Below are 21,354 nucleotides of genomic sequence, written 5' to 3' on the forward strand. Positions count from 1 at the left end.
CTGCGAACACAAGGTCTTGAAACCGTCACTTGATGGATCTCAGGAACCCGAGGTATTCTTCACATAAGCAGGTCATGTGAGCCGCCGAGCCGGAGTTTCTTCAATTTCAACGTGCAGACCAATATTGAGTATCGTTCTTGGAAAATGGCTTCCTGATATGCAATTGCCTTTTGAACCTGGCAGACAAACAAGACCACAGTGATAAGGTAGACTTGATCATCTGAGATTGACAACATCAAGGTTAATGCAGCACACACAAACCATCACACCTTTTTGTGAGACACAAAAACATGATAGAGTCTTCCATTAAAAAGAGAAGTAAATAAACCACCACCAAAGTGACATTTCTTGAGCAATTGGTGCAAGAACAGCAACTTGAATGTTTTTGCACTGAAAGTTATTCATCGAGCCATATTTTAGCTTGTCCCATATTTTGTCTGCGTTATGCGGAACAACGGGGTAACTTCCTATAGTTCTGGGGTAGTGAGATAGGGGGTTCGGGCTTCTTGCGGTTTGGGGTTTAGCGTGAGGGAAGCAGTAAAAGGACCAGCTTTGCAGCACAGCTACGCAGAGCGCATTCAGCAAGTCTTTCTCGGCAGAGCAAGCTCGAATGCGCTCGCAGGCTCCGAATACTCCAGACACGACGGCAACGGAGGTCTTGCAGGAAGGTGATGTCCAAATGTTTGCAGAGCCTCTGATGACGTGGTCGGTTGGTCATATACGAGGCTGGACGTGGTAAAATGTCGTTGTGACTCCATCGCATTTGGGGGGATACGTCTACTCTACTTATTGCATTCGAGTTATGATTTAAATGTGCAAAAGGATCAGGTGAAAGGAAAAGATTAGATGCAGAGAAGTCAATTTTAATCTTATTTCTTTGATCTCTGGTTCGGACAAGATCTGTTACCATGCTATGTATTTGAGGTTTTCGCTTGACGGGAATGTTGTGCTTGTGCTGCTACGGTTAGATTCTCGACCACTATAAACTGTCGGACGAGTGTTTCACAAACCATTCTCCATCCACTGGCATTTAAAAAATTGTGGGTCAGTGGGTGCCAGCCTCACTGAACTCTAACCAAAATTAATCAGACCAAGTCAGTTTGAAAGATGTGGCAAGAACCTTTCCTCACCAACCCCACTTGGGAATCATGGTATATAATAATTATTTAGGTTAAGTTTTGAACCTTTATTATACAATCATTTTAATCAAAGTTAAACTCCAACCATGCTCTTATCATCGACCCTTTTTAACCATGGCAGCCGTTATTCAAACTTACATATAACCAAACGGCCACTATTCAAACCTCCGTATACCCGAGTGGCCGGAATCTTCTCCAAGGAGCCGAAAGTCCAAGCAGCTCAGGGTTTAAAGGTTTTAGGGTGTTTTCAATCACCTATAATACAATTTAAAACTTCACAAGGTTTAATTTGAAGCAATGATGATAATTAGGGATTTGTGAAATTGCCACAAATATGCTGTCATGTCAAGTACTGTCATTGCCAGGAAGGGAGAGGGGGTAAGAAGGCAAGTCCTATTGGGCAAGCGAGTGCCACTGGTAACCATTATTGCTGAGGCACTTTGTAACCATAGCATTGAACTGAATATGGGCAAGAAGTCATTCACTCAACTTGCAGCTCTCTCAAGGATGGTAAAAAGCAGATCATCAACATAGCATTGTAACAGTCCATCGAGCTTCAGCGGCCATACCTTTCCAGTGCCTCCCAACGTCCTTCACAACTGGCTGCTTTACTGTTCACCTCACAGGGGTACAGCATCCAGTTGTGGCGGATGTGGGGAGAGGCATCACACTACCAAGTGAAAGGCAAGACTTCCACAGCAAGTTGTCCATCAGGTTTTCATCACAAACTCACCGGAGGTAAAGACCGCTTCCTTCTTTCCCATCTTTGACAAACAGTTGGCTTGCGGCATTTGAAACTGAGTCAGCATAATGCAAACAGCTGATGTATGTCTGGGCAATAGCATTAAAAAAAAAAAAAAAAAAGATATAAAGATAAAATTTCAATCTCACCCACACGATATTGGCCTCAATAAGACTCCTTAAAATTTGGAAATTGGAAAGATAAGAGGTGAACATTGGAAAACTGAGGTTATCAAAACTTCAAGTTGAAATGTATATTACAAAGCAAGCCCTTGTGATTACCAAAGCACGATAGGGTTTCCAGAATAGATATGGGATATTGAAAAGTTTTACCATGCTGCACCCACAATCAATAAACCCCATTTCCATGATCAATCAGAATGGAATCCCCCCACCGCCCAAGAAGCTGTAAATTGGAAAAGTTGGGACTTCGTTCTGTCACAATCAAGTCTAATTGCTTTTCGATGGCTGTCGCTTTGAAAGGACAAGAAGCAATGACTGCATCTGCTCCAACAGATCCAATATCAGGGTTATACTTGAATTGATATAAAATATATGGATAGACTTACAGGCAATACCAAAAATCGAAAGTAAGTCAAAGGGGAACAATGAAACGATACATAAGAACAAGAGCATGCAGGCAAAACAGGGACCACTCAAGCAGTCCAGGAGATGGAAAGCCGCACTCAGTAATATGAAAGTCTCAGCACTCAAGGCCACCAACTATCACATTTACAATGAGAACAGCACTCGATAGAGGACATACCTCCACCAGGCTTAACAATTTACATTTTGTATCCCTCCAATGGGCCAGATCTGCATTCGGACCTGAACAAAAATCTCATCAGCTTGTTCTTGTGACCGACCAATTCATCCAAGTTTTGTCATAATCCTTCCACAACCTTTTGATTTATCATTTTTGGCCCCATCTCTCAATTGTGAAGACTCAATACAAAAAAAAAAAAATAGGACCGCAGGCCCTGGCCTAATGTTACAACCCAAAGTTGGTAGCATTCTGACTGGTGGGTATGGTGAGGAAGATTTTAGAAGGAATTTGCAGAATTTTCCTAAAAATTAGAGTCCACTCTTTTGACACACTTAGTCACGTGATCGGCGTGACCTCCACAATTTAAGATTTCGACCATGGCCTAATGTTGTAACACAAAGTTGGAAGCATTCTGACTGGTGGGTCTGGAGAATTTCACTCTGCAGATCTGGATAAAAATCACAAACTGGTCCGACACTTGGAACGTCTTTCAATCCTGACAAATCTCTCACACTCAGTCTTTCCCAAAGGACCATCTGGAACCTCCCCCCCCCAACCTAGTTTCTCAACAATACTCTTGAAGAAGTCCTCTCATTCAAGCTTTTGGGCCTCACTATCTGCCATAACCTTTCCTGGGAAAGCCACATCTCCAAGCTGGCCTCCAAAGCCAGTCGCCGACTGGGCATTCTCCATCATGCAAAGTCGTTCCTTGGCACACCTGAGTTCCTGACTACGAACAAAGCTTTCATCTGCAGCCTGCTGGAGTACTGCTCTCACCTCTGGGCTGGTGCTCCTGCCTCTCACCTTTCTCAGCTTCACACTGTGGAAACCAAGGCATTTAGGATCATTGGTATCTCCCACGGTGAGGCTGAGTCTTTAGTTCTCCAACTCTCTCACTGCAAGAAGGTCGGTGGTCTGTCTTCAACAGTCGTCTCAAAATCCTCGTCCCCCCCACCCCACCCCCCATGGTGCTCAAGGTCCACCAGCAACCCCCTTCTGGTAAAGCTACCGAAATCAACAATCACAACTCACCTTCATTCCTCTTTTGCCTGCCTTTGGAACAAACTCCCACACACTTCAATTCCTCTCTTCCCTCAAGGTCTTCAAAACAGCTGTTCACCACTACCTCTTATCTTCCCCCATCCAAAACCACGATGTTTTCCACCCCCGTTAATCCACCTCCTTCAAATTCCTTGCTTTCCTTCCTGAAAGTTCTTGCAAGGCAAGGACCTGAAAATCCCTGAAGGGTACATTTTGTTTATCCTGTGTTCCCCGCACACCGCTCTCGCTTCCACAGATCGAATATCTGTTCCCCAGTGTTGTGCTCCCCACTCCCACCCCTAGTCTCCAGTTCGCTTTGTTATACATTATGTGTTCGCCCTTATACGAGCCTCAAAATTGTGTACATATATATATATATATATATATATATATATATATATATATATATATATATATATATATATATATATATATATATATATATATATATATATATATATATATATATGTGAAAAAAATTTTTGAAGAAATTTACTAAGTCAGCCATTTTGATCGACTTAAAGTCACGTGACTGGAACGACATTTGCCATCCCCGTTACCAATTAGGAGAGGAACGTTGCTGCCAAATTTCAGCCGGGTCGGCCCAGTGGTTTGGCTGGGGAAGTGGAAATAGGAGACGGACAGACAGTGCATGATGATGATACCTTAACTGGAATTCCAATTCCAGATTAGCTAAAAATTCTCGCATCCAGCTTTTCAACAAATCAAAGCATTTTGACTGTCATATTTCGACACACGCAACCTGCCCACAACTTTGAGACATCGTTTGTAAAAACGTTTTTTTTTTGAGACGAGTCGAGTGGACATACCTCCACCCCCCTTCGGTAACGGAGGTAAAAGCTGAAACTTACAAAAAAAAGATTCCTTCACTAATTTTGCCTGAACTATTCATAAAACTTGTGGAAACTAAACATCAAGGAAAAGTGAAAGGAGTGTTATTGACATAAATGCACCACCCATCTTGGGTTCAATAACATATTGACAAATGATTTAAAAAAAACAAAACAAAAACCCCAAAAAGGGCATATCCTTTTTATTTAAGCAAATTCTCACAACCTCATTGAAAAGGCACAGAGAATCAAGAATGTTGGGGGAAATCTGGGACAACCATTTAAGGCCAGTTTGCAGTCGATCCACCCCATTCTTCAGTCTGGGCTGTTGGCGCAGCAGTCCAATCTTGCAACGTGGTCTGAAAAGCCCAACCTAAAAAGAAGAAGAAGAAGAAGAAAAAAAGGCTGAGAATCAGGCAGAGTTCAGCACAGAAGAGAGATTACAATAATTGACACTTATTTGTCTTTAACAGACAATCACTGAGACGAGCCAAAATTAATAATGCAGACAAACCAAGCACTATTGGTAAGAATACACAACAAATACGTGCCCAAAGGAACAGGTCACTGCATCGACATACAGTAAAACTTCAAAAATCACGGGTTCTAACATTGTGGGTTTCAATTAATCGTGGGTAACCTATTGTTCCGATTTAGTCATCGCAGTGTTTCATTTTTACCAATTACGGGTTCTGGGCCGAGATAAGTAATCGTTTGCATCCGCGTGTACGATTACCTCCCATTACAAGCCTTTTGTTGTAATCAGACCAGCATACGGGAACAAAGCCAAGTTTAATAATGAATTGTTAAACAGGAAATGATATACTGAGATCCTGTAATACGAGATCTACAAGATCAAGTAGACACACAACAGTTAATAATGGCACACAAACGTAAAATGGACAAAATGAGTCAAAAGGCATAAAAAGGTTATGACATTATTGGGGGGGGGGGGGGGGAATTAAGATTTTGAAAATAAATAATAAAAGTGAATGGTTCGATAGGTTGGCAAAAGGTAAAAGTGCAACATCTGTGGGCCACCATGATGGGATCAATGCATCAACTGCACAGTAAATGCAAGTCAAATGCAGTAATACAGGAGAAACCATTGTCGATTTATCCAAGTGAGTAGAGTAGACAGGTAATACAGGAGAAACCATTGTCGATTTATCTAACTGAGTCGAGTGGACCGGTGATACAGGATAAATCCGTTGTCGATTTACCCAACTGAGTAGAGTAGACAGGTAATACAGGAGAAACCATTGTCGATTTATCCAACCGAGTTGAGTAGACAGGTAATACAGGAGAAACCATTGTCGATTTATCCAACCGAGTTGAGTAGACAGGTAATACAGGAGAAACCATTGTCGATTTATCCAACCGAGTTGAGTAGACAGGTAATACAGGAGAAACCATTGTCGATTTATCCAACCGAGTTGAGTGGACCGGTAAAATAGGAGAAACCATTGTCGGTTTATCCAACTGAGTTGAGTAGACTAGTAATTCAGGAGAATCCATTGTCGATTTATCCAACTGAGTAGAGTAGACCAGTAATTCAGGAGAAACCATTGTCGATTTATCCAACTGAATAGAGTAGACCGGTAATACAGGAGACACCATTGTCGATTTACCCAACTGAGTTGAGTGGACCGGTGATACAGGAGAAACCATTGCCGATTTATCCAACCGAGTCGAGTGGACCGGTGATACAGGATAAATCCGTTGTCGATTTACCCAACTGAGTTGAGTGGACCGGTGATACAGGATAAATCCGTTGTCGATTTACCCAACTGAGTAGAGTAGACCAGTAATTCAGGAGAAACCATTGTTAATTTATCCAACTGAGTCGAGTAGACCGGTGATACAGGAGAAACCATTGTCGATTTATCCAATCGAGTTGAGTGGACCGGTAAAATAGGAGAAACCATTGTCGATTTACCCAACTGAGTCGAGTAGACTGGTGATACAGGAGAAACCATTGTCGATTTACCCAACCGAGTCGAGTAGACCGGTGATACAGGAGAAACCATTGCCGATTTATCTACCGAGTAGAGTGGACCAGTGATACAGGAGAAACCATTGCAGATTTACCAACGTCTCCACAAGGCACCCAGGGCCGAAGGCTCCAGTTCAACCATGGCAGACGCCAAAGTGACAACATTATTTTGTAAGAGGATGCCATCCGATGCCTTAGAGATAAGGCAGCAGGAAAGATATGCTCTGGGTCAAGGTGGCCAAGGATCGTTTTACCCTTCTTCTTCATGGCAAAGCAGCAGACTACATCCTGCTCTTGATAATAGACCAGCCATCGCAAGTTTTACATCAATATCTTTCCAACCAGCACCCCCCCCCCCTCTCACCGAATCATCATCATCATCATCCTGAACTAAGTGTTGTGTTTTCTATTGATGGCAGAGGACAGTACGAAAGAGTATGGAATATGGGAACCCTCACCCACCTCGCCGTTTTGTAATAAATGTAAAAGTCTAGTGTTTTCGTATATTTTTTTTTACATTTTAATTTCGACATTAACATGTGTGTGTATATATATATATATATATATATATATATATATATATATATATATATATATATATATATATATATATATATATATATATATATATATATATATATATATATATATATATATATATATATATATATATACATACATATATACACATATATACACATATACATATATATATATATATATATATAGAATAAATATAAACATAAAAAAACACACATATAAATAAAATACCTAAACATGTTTATTTCAATTGTCAAGTGTTTATTTTTTGCTGCTGCCCACCTTCCTCCATATTTCCTTGAAGCCCAGAAACCAAACCCCGCTTTTCCCATTTGCCCTTGTTTTCCACGATCACGGTTTTAACTATCGCGGCATTTTGCAGGAACCTTACCCCTGCAATATTTGAGGGTTTACTGCAGATAAGATAGAGGGCGTTTGTTCCTTGTTCCTCATAAATTTCCAAATTTTAACACCTGGAAGTTTAATAACAATATATCTTATCAGTGATTAGCAGTGACAAAGGATCTTTTTCGAGCTGACAACCTCTTTGTGCTGGTGAAAACCCCAAAAGTATCACCCACACCACAAATGTACGAATACTTGGACAGATGCAATGGCTGATGGGACAGGTAAAAATCGAAAACCTACTTGTCCCATTCTTTGTTTGTATGCAGCACAAGGATGTAGGGTGACATTGGCTGGGGGCACGGCTGGTTAAGGCAGGAATTTATAATTTGTTTAGGGTGCAGGCAATTGCTCACCTACTCTTTACAAAGGTTATCATGGGATCTTTAACGTCCACCAACAAATGCTGGCAGACGGGACCCCCATTTAACATCCATCAGAGGGATGACACACACATTGATTAATCATCCCACCGATTAAACGCTGCGATGACAGTTTATAGCTGAGCTGAGATTCAAACTCAAGCTAAACAACTTAAAGGTGAGTGTGCATAGCTCCAAGGCATCGTATTAGCCTATGTCCCATAAACAGGTTGGGAATAAATAAATAAATGACATGAGGGAGATGACAGATATTAGAAAACACCTTTTCAAATTTGCTGGTGTGGACTGCATTTGTTACATCATGCACCAGGAGCCTTTCACCGATATATAGTAGTACACCAAAAAAACAACTGCTCAGCTATCAGGCAAGAGGGGACATTTCCAAGAATCGCTTTATATAAATACAACACAGTACAATCAAACCTATCTATGAAGGAACATCAAAAGGAAAGCCATCATACACACATGGCCTTCATAGAGGGGTTTGTGAACTGCTACTATGGCCAAGAAAACTGCAGATTTCTTGGCAACAGGTGAAATGTCGAATTTAAATTTTATTTAAAGTTCGGGTTGTTATATTCATGCATCCTGAACACCAAGGTCTTGAATAAATGTGTAGTTTACATGATAGCATCCGTTTCACACACAATCACAAAACTTCCAATTCTGTTTTACACCAAGTAAACTTCCAACTTTTAAACCATTTAGTTGCAAGTACCCAGTTGTCAAAGCATTCACCATGTGGATGACATCGCTGCATTCCAGTGGGCAGCGCTACAAACACAACGTCATGGGATTGTTGTAGTTTCCATTTGTCTAAATATTGTTGTTGTAGTTGCTGCTGTTCTATGGCTATCCCATGCTATTCCATCCCATCACCCCCCTTAACAGTTAGATCAGCTATTTCTCAAAGCAATGACCAGTCAATTATAACAAGAACTATTCTTAGAGGAAAAAAAAATATCAACCTGTTTATTCACAAAAAACAGCAAGCAACCAAAGCACTTGAATGATAGATAGTACAATTGTCATCACAGCCAGGAAATGCAAGAAAAGATGCGAGTCAACAAAATTAAAATCCACATTCCAAATTCTGATTGAGAGCATGACTTGTCATATCAATTTCACACAAGCATGCAAAGCACGAGTTCTCCATCCAGAAAAAGCAAGCACAGAGTATGCACAGTGTCGAAGTTTAAGGGGAGTGGGGGGGAGGGAGAGGAGCGGTTACTCGATTACGCCTTAAAACCACAAGACATTTTATCCCTGTATTAAGGACTTGTGGATAGAGACAAGCCATCCTGCATTTTGGTGCAACTGGGGGATGGTGTGTCCCCATCATGCAATCTCTGGCTCTCATCACATTGCTCACTACTGGCTCCTGAACCCAAACCAGCTCTGTACAAGCTTGTCCTGCCATCAGACCACCCTCCAGCATCCTATTAAATTCTGGGATGGGTCCCACAGCATCCTATTAAATTTACCTGATTCTTTGATCATGTGAATGGGATTGATGAAGCCTAAGAAAGTATTACCTCTGCCACCGAAGGTGAAGTAGGTTATGATTTCACCCCTCTCTGTCCGTATGTTTGTCACTTGCAAAATCGAATATATTGGCCAGTCAATTTTATTATTTTATCTGTCCGTATGTCTGTTTATCACCTACAAGTCAAAAATTTTAACCGATCTTCACCACATGGTTGAGTTAGTCAGAAGGAAGAAGCCTCTTGTTTTGGAGGTCAAAATGTCAATATAGGCCCAAGGTCAACAACTAATATGGTATTTCTAAAATCCTCATCCGATTGACTTGAAATTTGAAGAGGAGTTGCATATTTGGTCATTGAATTTAACTACCAATTACTTTTGACGTCAAATTTGTTTTAAGGATTTTGCAAGTATCGTGCTCTGCATGACAGTCTTCTTGTTTGTCTGTCTGTCTGTGTGCAGGATATCTCAAAAAGTTGTGGATGGATCCGGATGAAATTTGGTGGACATGTCAGGGGCGTGTGACCATGACGAACTGAATAGATTTTGGTGAAGATCCGGATCAGACTCCAATAATTTTTTTTTTTAAGTGATTCTTCACAATTGAGAAATAGGGCTAGAAATGATATATAGATGTTATCTCAAAAAGTTGTGGACAGATTTGGATGAAACTTGGACAGATTGGGTGTGTGACCACAACAAATTGATTCGATTTTGGTGAAGATCCAGATCTGGATACGAGAATTATTGAATTTTTAAAGTGATTCTTCACCATTGAGATATAGGGCCAAAAAACGATATAGACCATGACATTTCAAAAATGTATTGGGCCCGATATTGTTACGAATGTGGCAGCCATGAGCACACAACAGCCAGAGTCATAATAGATCAGTTATATCGGTAAGTGTTTTTTTGTTAGGGTCCCGTCCCTAGTATAATGGGAATTAAATGTACGTGTGCAGCGGAGTTATTTTGATAGTCAGGGTTTTCTTTTGCATTTTTACATCACTTACAACTACAACAACACCTTCACTCCATCCTGACACCACAACGCTCGCGGTGGGCAGAGTTCAAGAAGGACTTGGCATCTCTCTCGCCCAATCAAAGAGATGCGAGCGAGCTTACCATCGGTCAGCCAATGAGAGCCAACGCAGGACAATGTTACTCTTCCTGTTTGAGGGGCGGCCCACCGTGACGCCCGCCACCCCCCCCCCCGATCCAATCAGCGGACTTGGTTCCCCTTATGGCCAATCACGGGGGCGACGAGCGCATTTGCGTGCCAAAACCGTCCAGGGAGGGAAAGCGGGTCGGAGGAGGCGGCTCCCCCCCCCTCTGGAGAAGGAGTGAATAATTGTTCGGCACGATCCGACTGGTAGAGAGTTGGTTTTTGGTCTGCCGGATCGCCTGGCCTTGCCTGCTGACGCTCGCTGCCTCGTCCGCGCTGGTTGGCGTCCGCCCTTCATCCTCTGTCCCGGGTACTTGGAGTGGCATCGTGGTTGCGGGTTCGAGTCCCGCCGGTCCCAGACATCGAAGACCACACGAGGGACAGGTCCAAGATAGCTCTGGTTTCAAGCTCATCTTCCCTCGAGCTGGGAACCTTCAATAAAGATCCTACGGGGTCCATTTCTTTGGGTGTGTGGCTGTGTGCGGGCCTGTCTTGTCAAGAAGAATTGTTAAGTGCTTGTACATTATTTGCATTTCTTAGAGACGCGATAACTCTGCTCTTGTGTGCTTCCCCCTCCCCAATTATCATAAATAAATACCCCTATTGCTGAATATTCCAGCTCGTCCTTGTCCTTTCTATCATTGGTTTGCCACGCTGTGAACGGGAATTAGGAGGCTTTGTTGTTGCCGTAATCGTGCAATCGGTCCGGCAAGATTCTGGTACTCTCCGCTCAGGGTACGGCTCTGTAACGGCCTAGATCGTGCAGATCCTGCCAAGGGTGAATTTCCCCGGTAGTTTGGACGACGTGGGTATTTAGGTAAATTGAAATTGGCAATCGACCCTATCCTACATGGTCGACCTATTGGCGATCTTCAGTCCAATAAGGGACCCGTCAGCTCCAGACTTATCCGGGGTTACGGCCTATAAATTCCGGGTGTTCGGTGGAGCAGACTCTACTGCTCAATATAGCGGTCGTGCTCGCTACCGAGACCCGACCCCACAACAATGTCCTCATGGATCAGGAATTCTCTCAGGAATTCTCAGAAATTACGTGGCGGAGGTATGCGCTCTACAGAGTGCCCTTTTAGTTAGAGCTGTTATTGCTTAAGGTTTGTGTTTAAATGGATTGTCCTGCAAGCAGAGGTTTTATACCGTTTTTATTGAATACATTATTTATTACCTTAAGCAGTCCATATGTGCATCTTGTTTGTCCTGCCAGAGACGAGTCAACCTTTGTTTGGAAAATACCATGGGAAGAAAATGATAAAACTTGGTAAACAACAGGACTTAGACGCCGATCAAAGTAAGAGGTGCATTCCCACCGAATAGGTGCGCTTCATGGTCAAATTGGGGTTGGCTATCCGTGGACAAGGTCTGCCACTCCTTGGCTGTTCTGCATCTGTAGAACAGGGGCCAATCATGTGACTACTTTGAAGATAACACTCTCGACAGTTTGAGACTTGGTTCTTTGGTTTGTCGAAAGAATCATTGCTTGAAGAGCTATACTTGGTTGATCTAAATGAAAACAAGCTCAAATGAGCCAAGATCCTTGTCCTCTTAATGATGATGTCATAAAAACGAATATGACGTCATTGTGATGTATTAGGTTTGCGATAAATTATCTGTGCTAATGCCCTGCATGATTCCCGCAAACAAAATTCAAACAGCTTGCCTAGTTTTGGAGATAATGGTATAGGCGATTTCCATTAGCGACGATATTATGACGTCAACTTTTTTTCTAGGAAGAATTTCCAAAATCGGAGATGGTTACTGCGTGCGCGTGGGCTTTCTGCATATACATGGCAAGTTTCACGAAGATCCGATGAAAACTCTGGGTTGTGAAACAAAAAATGTCAAAAAATAGGAATGACGTCATAAAAATTGATACGACGTCATAGTGATGCATCATATGTGCGGTAATTCATCTCTGCGAATGCCCTGTTCGATTCCCGCAAACAGAATTCAAAAAGCTTGCCGAGTTTGAGATAATTTTTTAGGCGATTTTCATTAGCGAAGATATTTTGACGTCATAACTTTTTTTCTAGGAGGAATTTTCAAAATCGGAGATGGTTACTGTCTGCGCAGGGTATTTTTACATATGTATGCCAAGTTTCAGGAAGTTTCGATGAAAACTGTAGGCTGTGAAACAAAAAAAGTCCACAAGAAGAAGATGAAGAACAACAACGTGAGTAAGACTTAGAGATCCTCCACGAGGATCTAAATATATTTGCAAAAATTGTTTTTACATAATATTAATCTTGAAAATTACCTCGCCTACTCAAATGGATGTATAAAATTGGGAAAGCCAAAAAAGTAGTGGCCTCTGAGAATTCCAGGAATAAAAGGTAAATCATGAGTTTCCTTGAAGTTAATTGGTACATAGTGCAAATAGTGTCCCAAAATTATTTGCATTTGCTGTGCATGTGTGCTCAACTTGGGTCGGCATTTGATGTGAAATAGGCAAAAGAAAATACAAAAATCACAATTAAACCAACACTCGAATGAAAAAGTGTGGCTCAAAAGTTCATCCATACTTGTATTCTCCTGGACTGGCACTGAGGGAACAGGCACAGTGTCGGAACCCCAATCAGCAACTTCAGGTTGCGGGGCCTCAACTACGGCCTGTGCATTCCAATCAGCCTGGTACTCGGGCTCCTTCACAGCGGCTTTCTCCGCTGCAGCCTGCTCTTCCTTCTCAATCTGAGAACATAAGCAGGAATGATGCACATCTTCAGTTCATTCATTAGTGTACAAAACATCCCTTAAAACGGAGCAATTCCATGCATTTTCAAACTTTTTAAAGTTTTCATATTCAAACGTGGTACGCAGGGTGTAAGCAAGTTCAAATGCAGAAACATTGCCCAAGTAGTTAGATACAGAAATGGTACAGCACGATTTAAGTTTCATTGATTCAATGAATTCAAGTAAGTCATAAGCAGTATTAAGAATGTGGATATAAATAAATATTGCTGCCTACTGCATTCATTTGAATTGGATGTGGCTTTATGTCTTGTAATTCTGGTTATTAGATATAGCCGCATGAAGTTTCCTCAAAACGTTTCCTTTATATAAAACAGTATGTCAAAAAAAAATATTATATTACAATTGGGTTAAAATTGATTAAGAATATATTGATATTTTGACACAAGTTTTCCTTTCAAATTCAACCCCTAAAATCCTGCGATTTAATTTTAAATCACAACCAAAGAAAAAATTCACGGTCTTTTATAAAAACAATTTTTCACACCAGTTGTAATTATTGTTCAATCTGCTGTCGGATATAGGGCTGTAAGCATAGCCTGATGGCATGCACACTCCCATGAGCTGTTTCACCTGGGTTTGAATCCTGACCCAGCTATCCAATGCCATCCTGGTGTTTCAGCAGTGTGCGTGCCATCCCTCAGATGGACGATAATTGGTGTATTGTCTAATAGCACAAGTCGGTAGACAATGATCCCACAACGCCTTTTACAAAGAAGAAAGTTATCGCCAGCATTCTGAACAAATCACAAATTCACGCATTCTCAATCGACTATGTTCTATCAGTGGTAATCCATCCAGGACTTAAGCTGAAACAGTGCTTAGGCAGAACCGACACGATGTCAAGAGCACAGCAAATACAGAAGAAACAGAGGGAGAGTACATTTAAGTAAAGCAATCAAAATAATTCATCATCACAGTTCTAAATACAATTGAATTGCATGAAACCTTGCATTACGTACACATATTAAAAAAAAAACATTTGTGCTCACGAGGGCATGATGGTTGTACGTCAATTAACCGACCCATCTGACATCATCATGACCGTGCTCGATACAGAGCATCGGTTCTGCCCAAGAAGTTTCTTGGCTGTGATTACAATCCTGGATGAGTCACCACTCCAACACAAAGTCGAGGCAGGAATTTGGGTAGCGTGCCAGCGATAGTTCGCCTACTCTTCGCAAAAGACACGGGGGGAACTTTAACGTCGACCAACCAATACTGGGAGATGGGACGCCCAGTTTAACGCCCATCTGAGGGACGGCGCACACTAACACCTCAATCTGCATACAAAACACCAGGATGTCAGTTTATAGCTGGGCTGAGACTCAATCCCAGGCAAGACAGCTCAGATGCGAGTGTGTACATTCCTCCAGTCCCATCGAACAGACAATAAATGAATAAGGAATGATGAAAACAGCAACAAACAGGTAAATCAGATAATTGCAATACAAACTTCATATCGGCCAAACCAAAAACTATTTGTTTCAACAACAATGTGCAGACTGAATCGCGATGCAATCTCCGTATCATGCAATTTATGTTTTCATGAAATCACATTTTATACAATCATAAAAATATGTGCAAAACACCACAGGGTCCAAGCAGCTATATTCAAAATCTGTGTAAATATAAAACACACCTCCTCAGGGTCACGGTAAAAGTACAGGTCAGGCATGACCTCCCATGGGTGTTCACGACTTATGGTACCTCGTTGACGCAGAACCTCACGTGCAAGCATCCACCACATCAACCCAATCGAGTGATGACTCTAAATGGCAAGAAACAGGAATTCAAGAGGAAACATAACAGCTCATAATATCCCACATTTCAATCAAAAGACCACAAGTTGAATATACATTTTTATTTTATTTTTTTTAAGAAATTAAACTCCCAAGAAGAAATGAAATAAATTCATCAGATACCCTCAAGTTCTCCCGAACTCTGAAAACAACGAATACAGGTAAATGATCATTAAGCAAGAGTGGTGGTGGTGGTAGTCGTAGTTCAATTAGCCTAAATAATCGTCAGTCGTCAATTTGCTCCAATCCTCAAACCAAGTTCATCGCAATCATGTGGAAGGAAAAAATAAAAAAGGTGCAGTTTACAAGGTGATTGCTCAATGAATCACCACATTATACAATGTTGCCTAAAAGGATCAACCACTTAATTTTTTTTCCACATTTAAGCCCATTTCAAAAAATTAAATAATTCAGGCTGCCAGACCATGTGTTCGATCCAGTTGAAATTTAAAACATGTATTCCTCATCACGAGATCATAAATGTGAAGTTTCATGTGGATTGATGAAGCGGTTCCATTGAAAACATTTAAAGTTTTTCTTCAATCTGATATGGCTGCCAAACCATGTGACCGAGCAATTATTCCTGAACATTTGTACACCCATGGCTTGGGGAACATTTGTGTGGTTTACCCACGATCTGTCCAGCCATTCTGGAGAAGATTTTTATAGGTTAAAGGGTAAATCCAATATGGCGGGCCAAACCTTTCGTTTCTCATGGATAGGCGATCAGACATGCAACGTTTCACCTCGATGTGTTCAGCCACTTTAGAGATGATGTTTGAAGGTTGTTTTTTTTTTTTAACAATATGGCTGCTGAATCACCTGACTGATGTCAGCATCAAAAAATATTCTGTGACCATTTTATCTCGAGATGACCCTCAAAAATTTTCACTCATCAGACGTAGCGTTCCACATGTGCAATGACGACATCACAACAAAGGGGCCTATGATGTCGTTTTTTTAAAAAAAAAATATACATATTCCCATGAGTCGTACTTGCCATGTTTCGATTTTTTCTTGGTGCCGTTTCAGAGATAGAGGTGCAATTATTTTTACCTTTTTTCCAACATGGAAGCCACACCATGTGATCTATGATGTCATAATTATCAATAAAACATTCCACTTGAGTCGTCACACCGATGGTGAAAATTTTGTCTCGATCCAACAAGTGGTTGCGGAAAAAAAAACACGAAAGTTCTGTGCTGACAAACAAAGACAGACAGACAGAACAAGACGACGACGTCATGCAGAGCACGATACTTGCAAAATCCAGAAAACAAATATGACCTCAAAAATAATTCGTTGGTTGAATTCAATGACAAAATATGCAACTCCTCTTCTACTTTCAAGTCAATCAAATTATAATTGACAATGTAAAGAAATCTCGCCGAAGTTGACCTTTTGACCTCAAAAACAATAGACTTCCTCCTTATGACAAACTCTACCATGTGGTGAAGTTTCGTGAAGATCGGTTTAAAATTGAGACCTGAAAGGCGACAAACAGACGAACAAAATCGACTCACCAATATACTTTAAAAATCTTCGATTTTGCAAGCAATGAACAAGAAAGATGTCGTGCAGAGCATGATACTTGCAAGATCCACCCCTCTCCAAAGGTTGCCATGGATACATCAAATTATCCTTTCATTAAGATTAAAATTGACAATCTTAATCAAAGCTCAGGTCAATTGGATGAAAATTGATTTTTCAGATTGAAATTGATTATTTTAGAAGTTTGACCTTGAGTTGACCCTTGACCTTTACAATAGTTGCTTTCCCAATTCAGTGACGTAATATGCAAATCCTGCTCAAATTTCAAGTCAATCGGATGAAAAATGACGATTTTAGAAATTTGACCTTAAGATGACCTTTGAACTCAAAATCAAGAGGCTTCTCAGTTGAGAGTACCTGTACAACTTGGTGAAGTTTCGTGAAGATCCATTTTAAATTATGAACTGTAGGCGATTGATAAACAGATCGACAAAATACACAAAAAAAAAAAAAAAAAAAAAAAAAAAAAAATCGACTGACCATGACCAAAATCGACCTGAAAAATCTTCGATTTTGCAAGTTAAAAAAAACCAAACAATATATATATATATATATATACACATATATATATATATATATATATACACACACATATATATACACACACACACACATCACTCAAAGAACAACACTTGGCAAAAAGGAATGGTACTCTGTGGAGCACATACCTCCAACAGGCTGAACAGTTTACATTTTGCATCCCACTGATAGGCCGGATCTGAATCCAGACCTGAATTAAAATCGAATCGGCTTGTTCTCGTTACCGAACCAACTCATCCACATAGTTTTGTCACAAGTCGTTCACAACTTTTGAGATATCATGTTATACTGTACATAGTATTTGGTCACATCTCTCACTGGTGAAGAATCACAGAAATTTTTTTTGCATCTGGATCTAGATTTGAATCTTCACCAAAATTGAATCAATTAGTCCTTTTCAAACAAACAACCAGTCGACAAAGTTTCTGCGGGATCCATACATAATCTTTTGAGGTTGAGGCTCGTATGCGAGCTAACACACAGAACGTACAACAAGGGGAGCAGGAGACAAGATGGGCGGGAGAGGGAAGGACAAAACAGTGGGGAACAGAGACATTAGATCTGTGGAAGTGAGAGGGATGGGGTACACAAGATGGACATTACAGGGACTCTCAGGTCCTTACACGGCAGGGCCTTTCAGGAAGGAAATCAGGGAATTTGAAGGATGTGGGTTTGGGGTGGATTAATGGGGATAAAAAAGATCATGGTTTTGGATTGGGGAAGATAAGAGATGGTGGTGAACAGCTGTTTTGAAGACCTGGAGGGAAGAGTCAGATTGAAGAGAGTATGAGAGTTGTTCCAATGTTGGGGAAAAAAAAAAAAAAAAGAGGAATGAAAGAGTGAAGGTGATAGTACACGAGCCCATCCAAAAATTGCTACCATGAGAGGGCACCAGACTGTTCGTTTTATCTTATGTATATGCCCATGGACATAACAAAAAACAGTATGATGGACTTCTCAGTAGAGTAGCTCAAGTTTTGTATGGGACTTTGAAGATATCATGATTTTATGGTGAAGCGGGTGCCAAATTGAGCCTCAAAAATGGCACATTCCATGAAATATGTTTTGAATAAACACTTGTTTTATGAGTTGTTTTCTATCGTGTGCATGTGAACAAGGTATGTTTGGTTGACAAAACATTTTTTCTCACAATTTGATAATGTAGAGCCTAAGTTGGGTCCTGAAGGCATTGGATAGGCATTGAGGTCCACTTTAGATACGATTATGAAAAAGCTTCAGGAACAATTCTTGGCATTATGAAAATCATCCGAGTAAAAGTTATTTTGGTGATATTTAAATTATAAGCATTAATCCGAATAACATTATTCATCTAGTGTTCACCAACATGAATCCCTCAGAGAGTGACAAGATGAGATCCAGGGAGCTGAGATTCACAACTCTTCTCATGTTTGACGATGCTGGGTATGACTAACCTTTTCCTTTCTAATGCATTAAGTTCAATTTGATAAATATAGTTTTGTAAGCGTGTGTATGATTATTTAAGGTAATTGATATATTCTTCCAATTAACCTTAGGAATTGACTTCGAAGCCACACAGCTATGCCAAGTGACACTTAACAAAGACGAAAAATATGCATTTATTGTTACATCTCCAATTGATAAATAATTGCTCTATTCTGTGTCATTGCAGGTGAATAAATAATGGATGCACCTCAGAAGCCACCCAAAAGGCCTCATGTTGAGGAGAGGACCTGTATAATCTGTGCAGTGAGTGCGCCAATCAGTGAGGTCACCAACCCAAAGGATCCACAGTCCATAGAAGCGCTTCAGAATGCTGCCAGGATACAAAACTTTGATGCCATCCTTGATCTCTGTGACTATGATGACTCAAAACTATGGTATCATAGAAACTGTCGTTCTTCTTTCACTCACAAGAAAACACTTGCCAGCCTTTAATCCAAAGAACTCTTCTGCTGGCACAGATCCCTGGAAATCCTTGCGTGATGGCCCGAGTTCATCTCGTGTTATGGATAAAATTTGTATTTTCTGTGACAAGAAAACCAAATACATCACAGGATCCAAAACCCGTGAACCACTCACGCAGTGTTTAGAGCTCCGTTCTGATGACAAGGTTCGACAAGCAGCCATTAGGCAATATGACAACAAAATTCTGGCCATAAAATCACGAGAACTCGTGGCAGCAGAGGCCCACTATCATGATACCTGTTACAGAAATTACACGAGGGATGAGAAACCCAAAGCTGTGACTGCAACTATGGCAAACGAAGATGTGGCCTACCAAGAAGCAGAACAAGAATCATACATGATGTTGTTCAAGCACATAAGGGACACTATTTTCACTAATCCTCAGGCTGTTCACCTGACTCATCTAACTGACAAACTTGTAGAATTTATGAGAACATATGGCTTCCAAGATGTGAAGAAACAGACCAAAATTCACATCCGCCATAAGTTGGAGGCAGAATTTTGTCAATCTCTCTACTTCATCACTGAGACAAATGGTAGGGTTCTTGTATATCCTGATAATCTACCACTTGCACAAGCCCTTACAGATAATGTGATGCTCAAGGATAAGGTCCAGGAACTAAAGTCTACAAATGACATAAGACATGTCATCAACCAATCTGCAGTATACATCAGAGACCAGTCAGCACATTCAGTGGACAAGGAAAATTGGCTGCTCTGAAACTTCTGAAGGAGAATGTCCAGTTCCAAGAGGCATTCAGAAAACTAAGGCAAGATTGGACATTGTCTGCAGAATTACTGACAAATCTGGAGGTGTTCACTTGTCATCTTTACGTGGCACAGACAGACATCTCAGAAGTCAATGAAATGCGGTACCAATTATTCAGAATCAAGAACGGAAACGTAGACTCTTCACAGTTGCCTCCATGCAAGGATTGCCTGAAGATGCATGCTGTGAGGGCAAACTACAAAGCAGCCATTTGGCAGAGATCCCTGACCAGCAAGCCCAGCATACAAAATCCTATTGACAGTAATGGGTGGACCTTGGATGAAGTGGGACAGTTCACAGTCAACTGGATGACTGGTCCCATAGCCCCCGATGTTGTCCTGGAGTTCGTGTCTTGCAAGTGCAAGAGAAGCTGCCAGTTGCCATCTTGTCAGTGCATGGTGAATGGCCTGAAGTGCAGATGCCTGCAGTCTACAAACGTGACAACATGAAAGATCATGAGGAAAATGACGACTCCACGGATTCTGACAGTTCAGAGATTGATGATGAATGAATGAACAGATGTGAACTGTATATGTATTTGATGTTTAGTATTGTCTGATTCATGGATTTATACTGGAAGTATGTTTTATTTTGATCATGTATTACTTTGAACGACTATGTCTGGGAAGAGAAGTATATGTATCACAATGACTTTCCAACAAAATGTACTTGAAAGATATATTGTTTGTCACCAAGTCAATTTAATGTTATTCTTGCTCTCGTGATCTTTGGTTTATTGAAGGCAACTATAGGAAAGATTTAGCTGTGTAATTATCATATTTGTGTCCTGAATATAAATAAGTCATGTACATAAAGTATGTGAGGAAATGTGTGTATTAAAACAGCAAGTATGAAACCTGTTGTGCTGTTTGCATCAAGGCTTTGGGTCAATAACAGAATCATCAGTTAATTATGGTTCACATCTGAAAAAAAAAAACTTCAGAATGTATATTAGTTTGAGGTCTAACATGTTTTGATAACTGTACATTTTATAATAATGAACAATGAGTTTCAGAAACAATTTTAAATGGTCTGATAAAGTTTGTACTTTTAAACTTGTTCCTCTTGGTCTTTTTTTCTGGTTTTCTACCCCTCTCTCCCACATTTAGCTGTACAGAAACTAAGCTACTCTCCCCAGAAATGTCCATCATGCTGTTTTGAGTTACAGATACATATAGGTAACAGAAAATAACTAAAAAAATCTGGTTCCCTCTCATGGTATCAATTTCCAGAATTTGGCCATGCAGCTCATGGACTATGAGTAGTGATTCTTGATTTTGTTAGTTTTACCAGAAGGGGGCTGAAATCTTTGAGAGATATTATATATATATATATATATATATATATATATATATATATATATATATATATATATATATATATATATATATATATATATATATATAGTTTTTGGCCCTACTTCTCAATGGTGAAGAATCACTTCAAAAATTCTCGAATCAGTATCCACTTTCA

At 40.5% G+C, this 21,354-nt stretch overlaps 3 protein-coding genes across 5 annotated transcripts in view; 1 reads left to right on the forward strand and 2 right to left on the reverse strand.

The window, feature by feature from the left end:
- LOC147034503 (uncharacterized) overlaps window positions 1-4,022 on the reverse strand; it is a 50,621-nt gene extending 46,599 nt beyond the window's left edge. For 2 of the 3 annotated variants that reach the window (XR_015059047.1, XR_015059049.1), the window contains exon 1: window positions 1-127. The gene's annotated coding sequence lies outside the window, so the exon portion shown is untranslated. The other variant, XM_085884415.1, reaches the window with a different exon arrangement.
- LOC147034504 (uncharacterized) lies at window positions 550-20,876 on the forward strand. The gene is given in 3 exon segments (XM_085884435.1): window positions 550-668; window positions 18,817-19,090; window positions 19,092-20,876. Coding segments are annotated over 2 exon segments (1,005 nt in total). The 5' UTR covers window positions 550-668; window positions 18,817-18,827; the 3' UTR covers window positions 19,834-20,876.
- Window positions 4,727-21,354, reverse strand: part of LOC147034505 (small ribosomal subunit protein uS2-like) — a 27,077-nt gene continuing 10,449 nt past the window's right edge. The window contains exons 5-7 of the mRNA XM_085884442.1: window positions 14,915-15,043; window positions 13,047-13,212; window positions 4,727-4,911 (exon numbers count right to left, since the gene is read on the reverse strand). Of these exons, the coding sequence (XP_085740568.1) occupies window positions 4,820-4,911; window positions 13,047-13,212; window positions 14,915-15,043 (387 nt within the window). The 3' untranslated portion in view covers window positions 4,727-4,819. The remainder of the gene's footprint in view (window positions 4,912-13,046; window positions 13,213-14,914; window positions 15,044-21,354) is intronic.

Source organism: Eptatretus burgeri, chromosome 1 (genome assembly GCF_056783735.1).
Source record: "Eptatretus burgeri isolate ZD-2024b chromosome 1, Ebu_testis_v1, whole genome shotgun sequence".
NCBI lineage: Eukaryota > Metazoa > Chordata > Myxini > Myxiniformes > Myxinidae > Eptatretus > Eptatretus burgeri.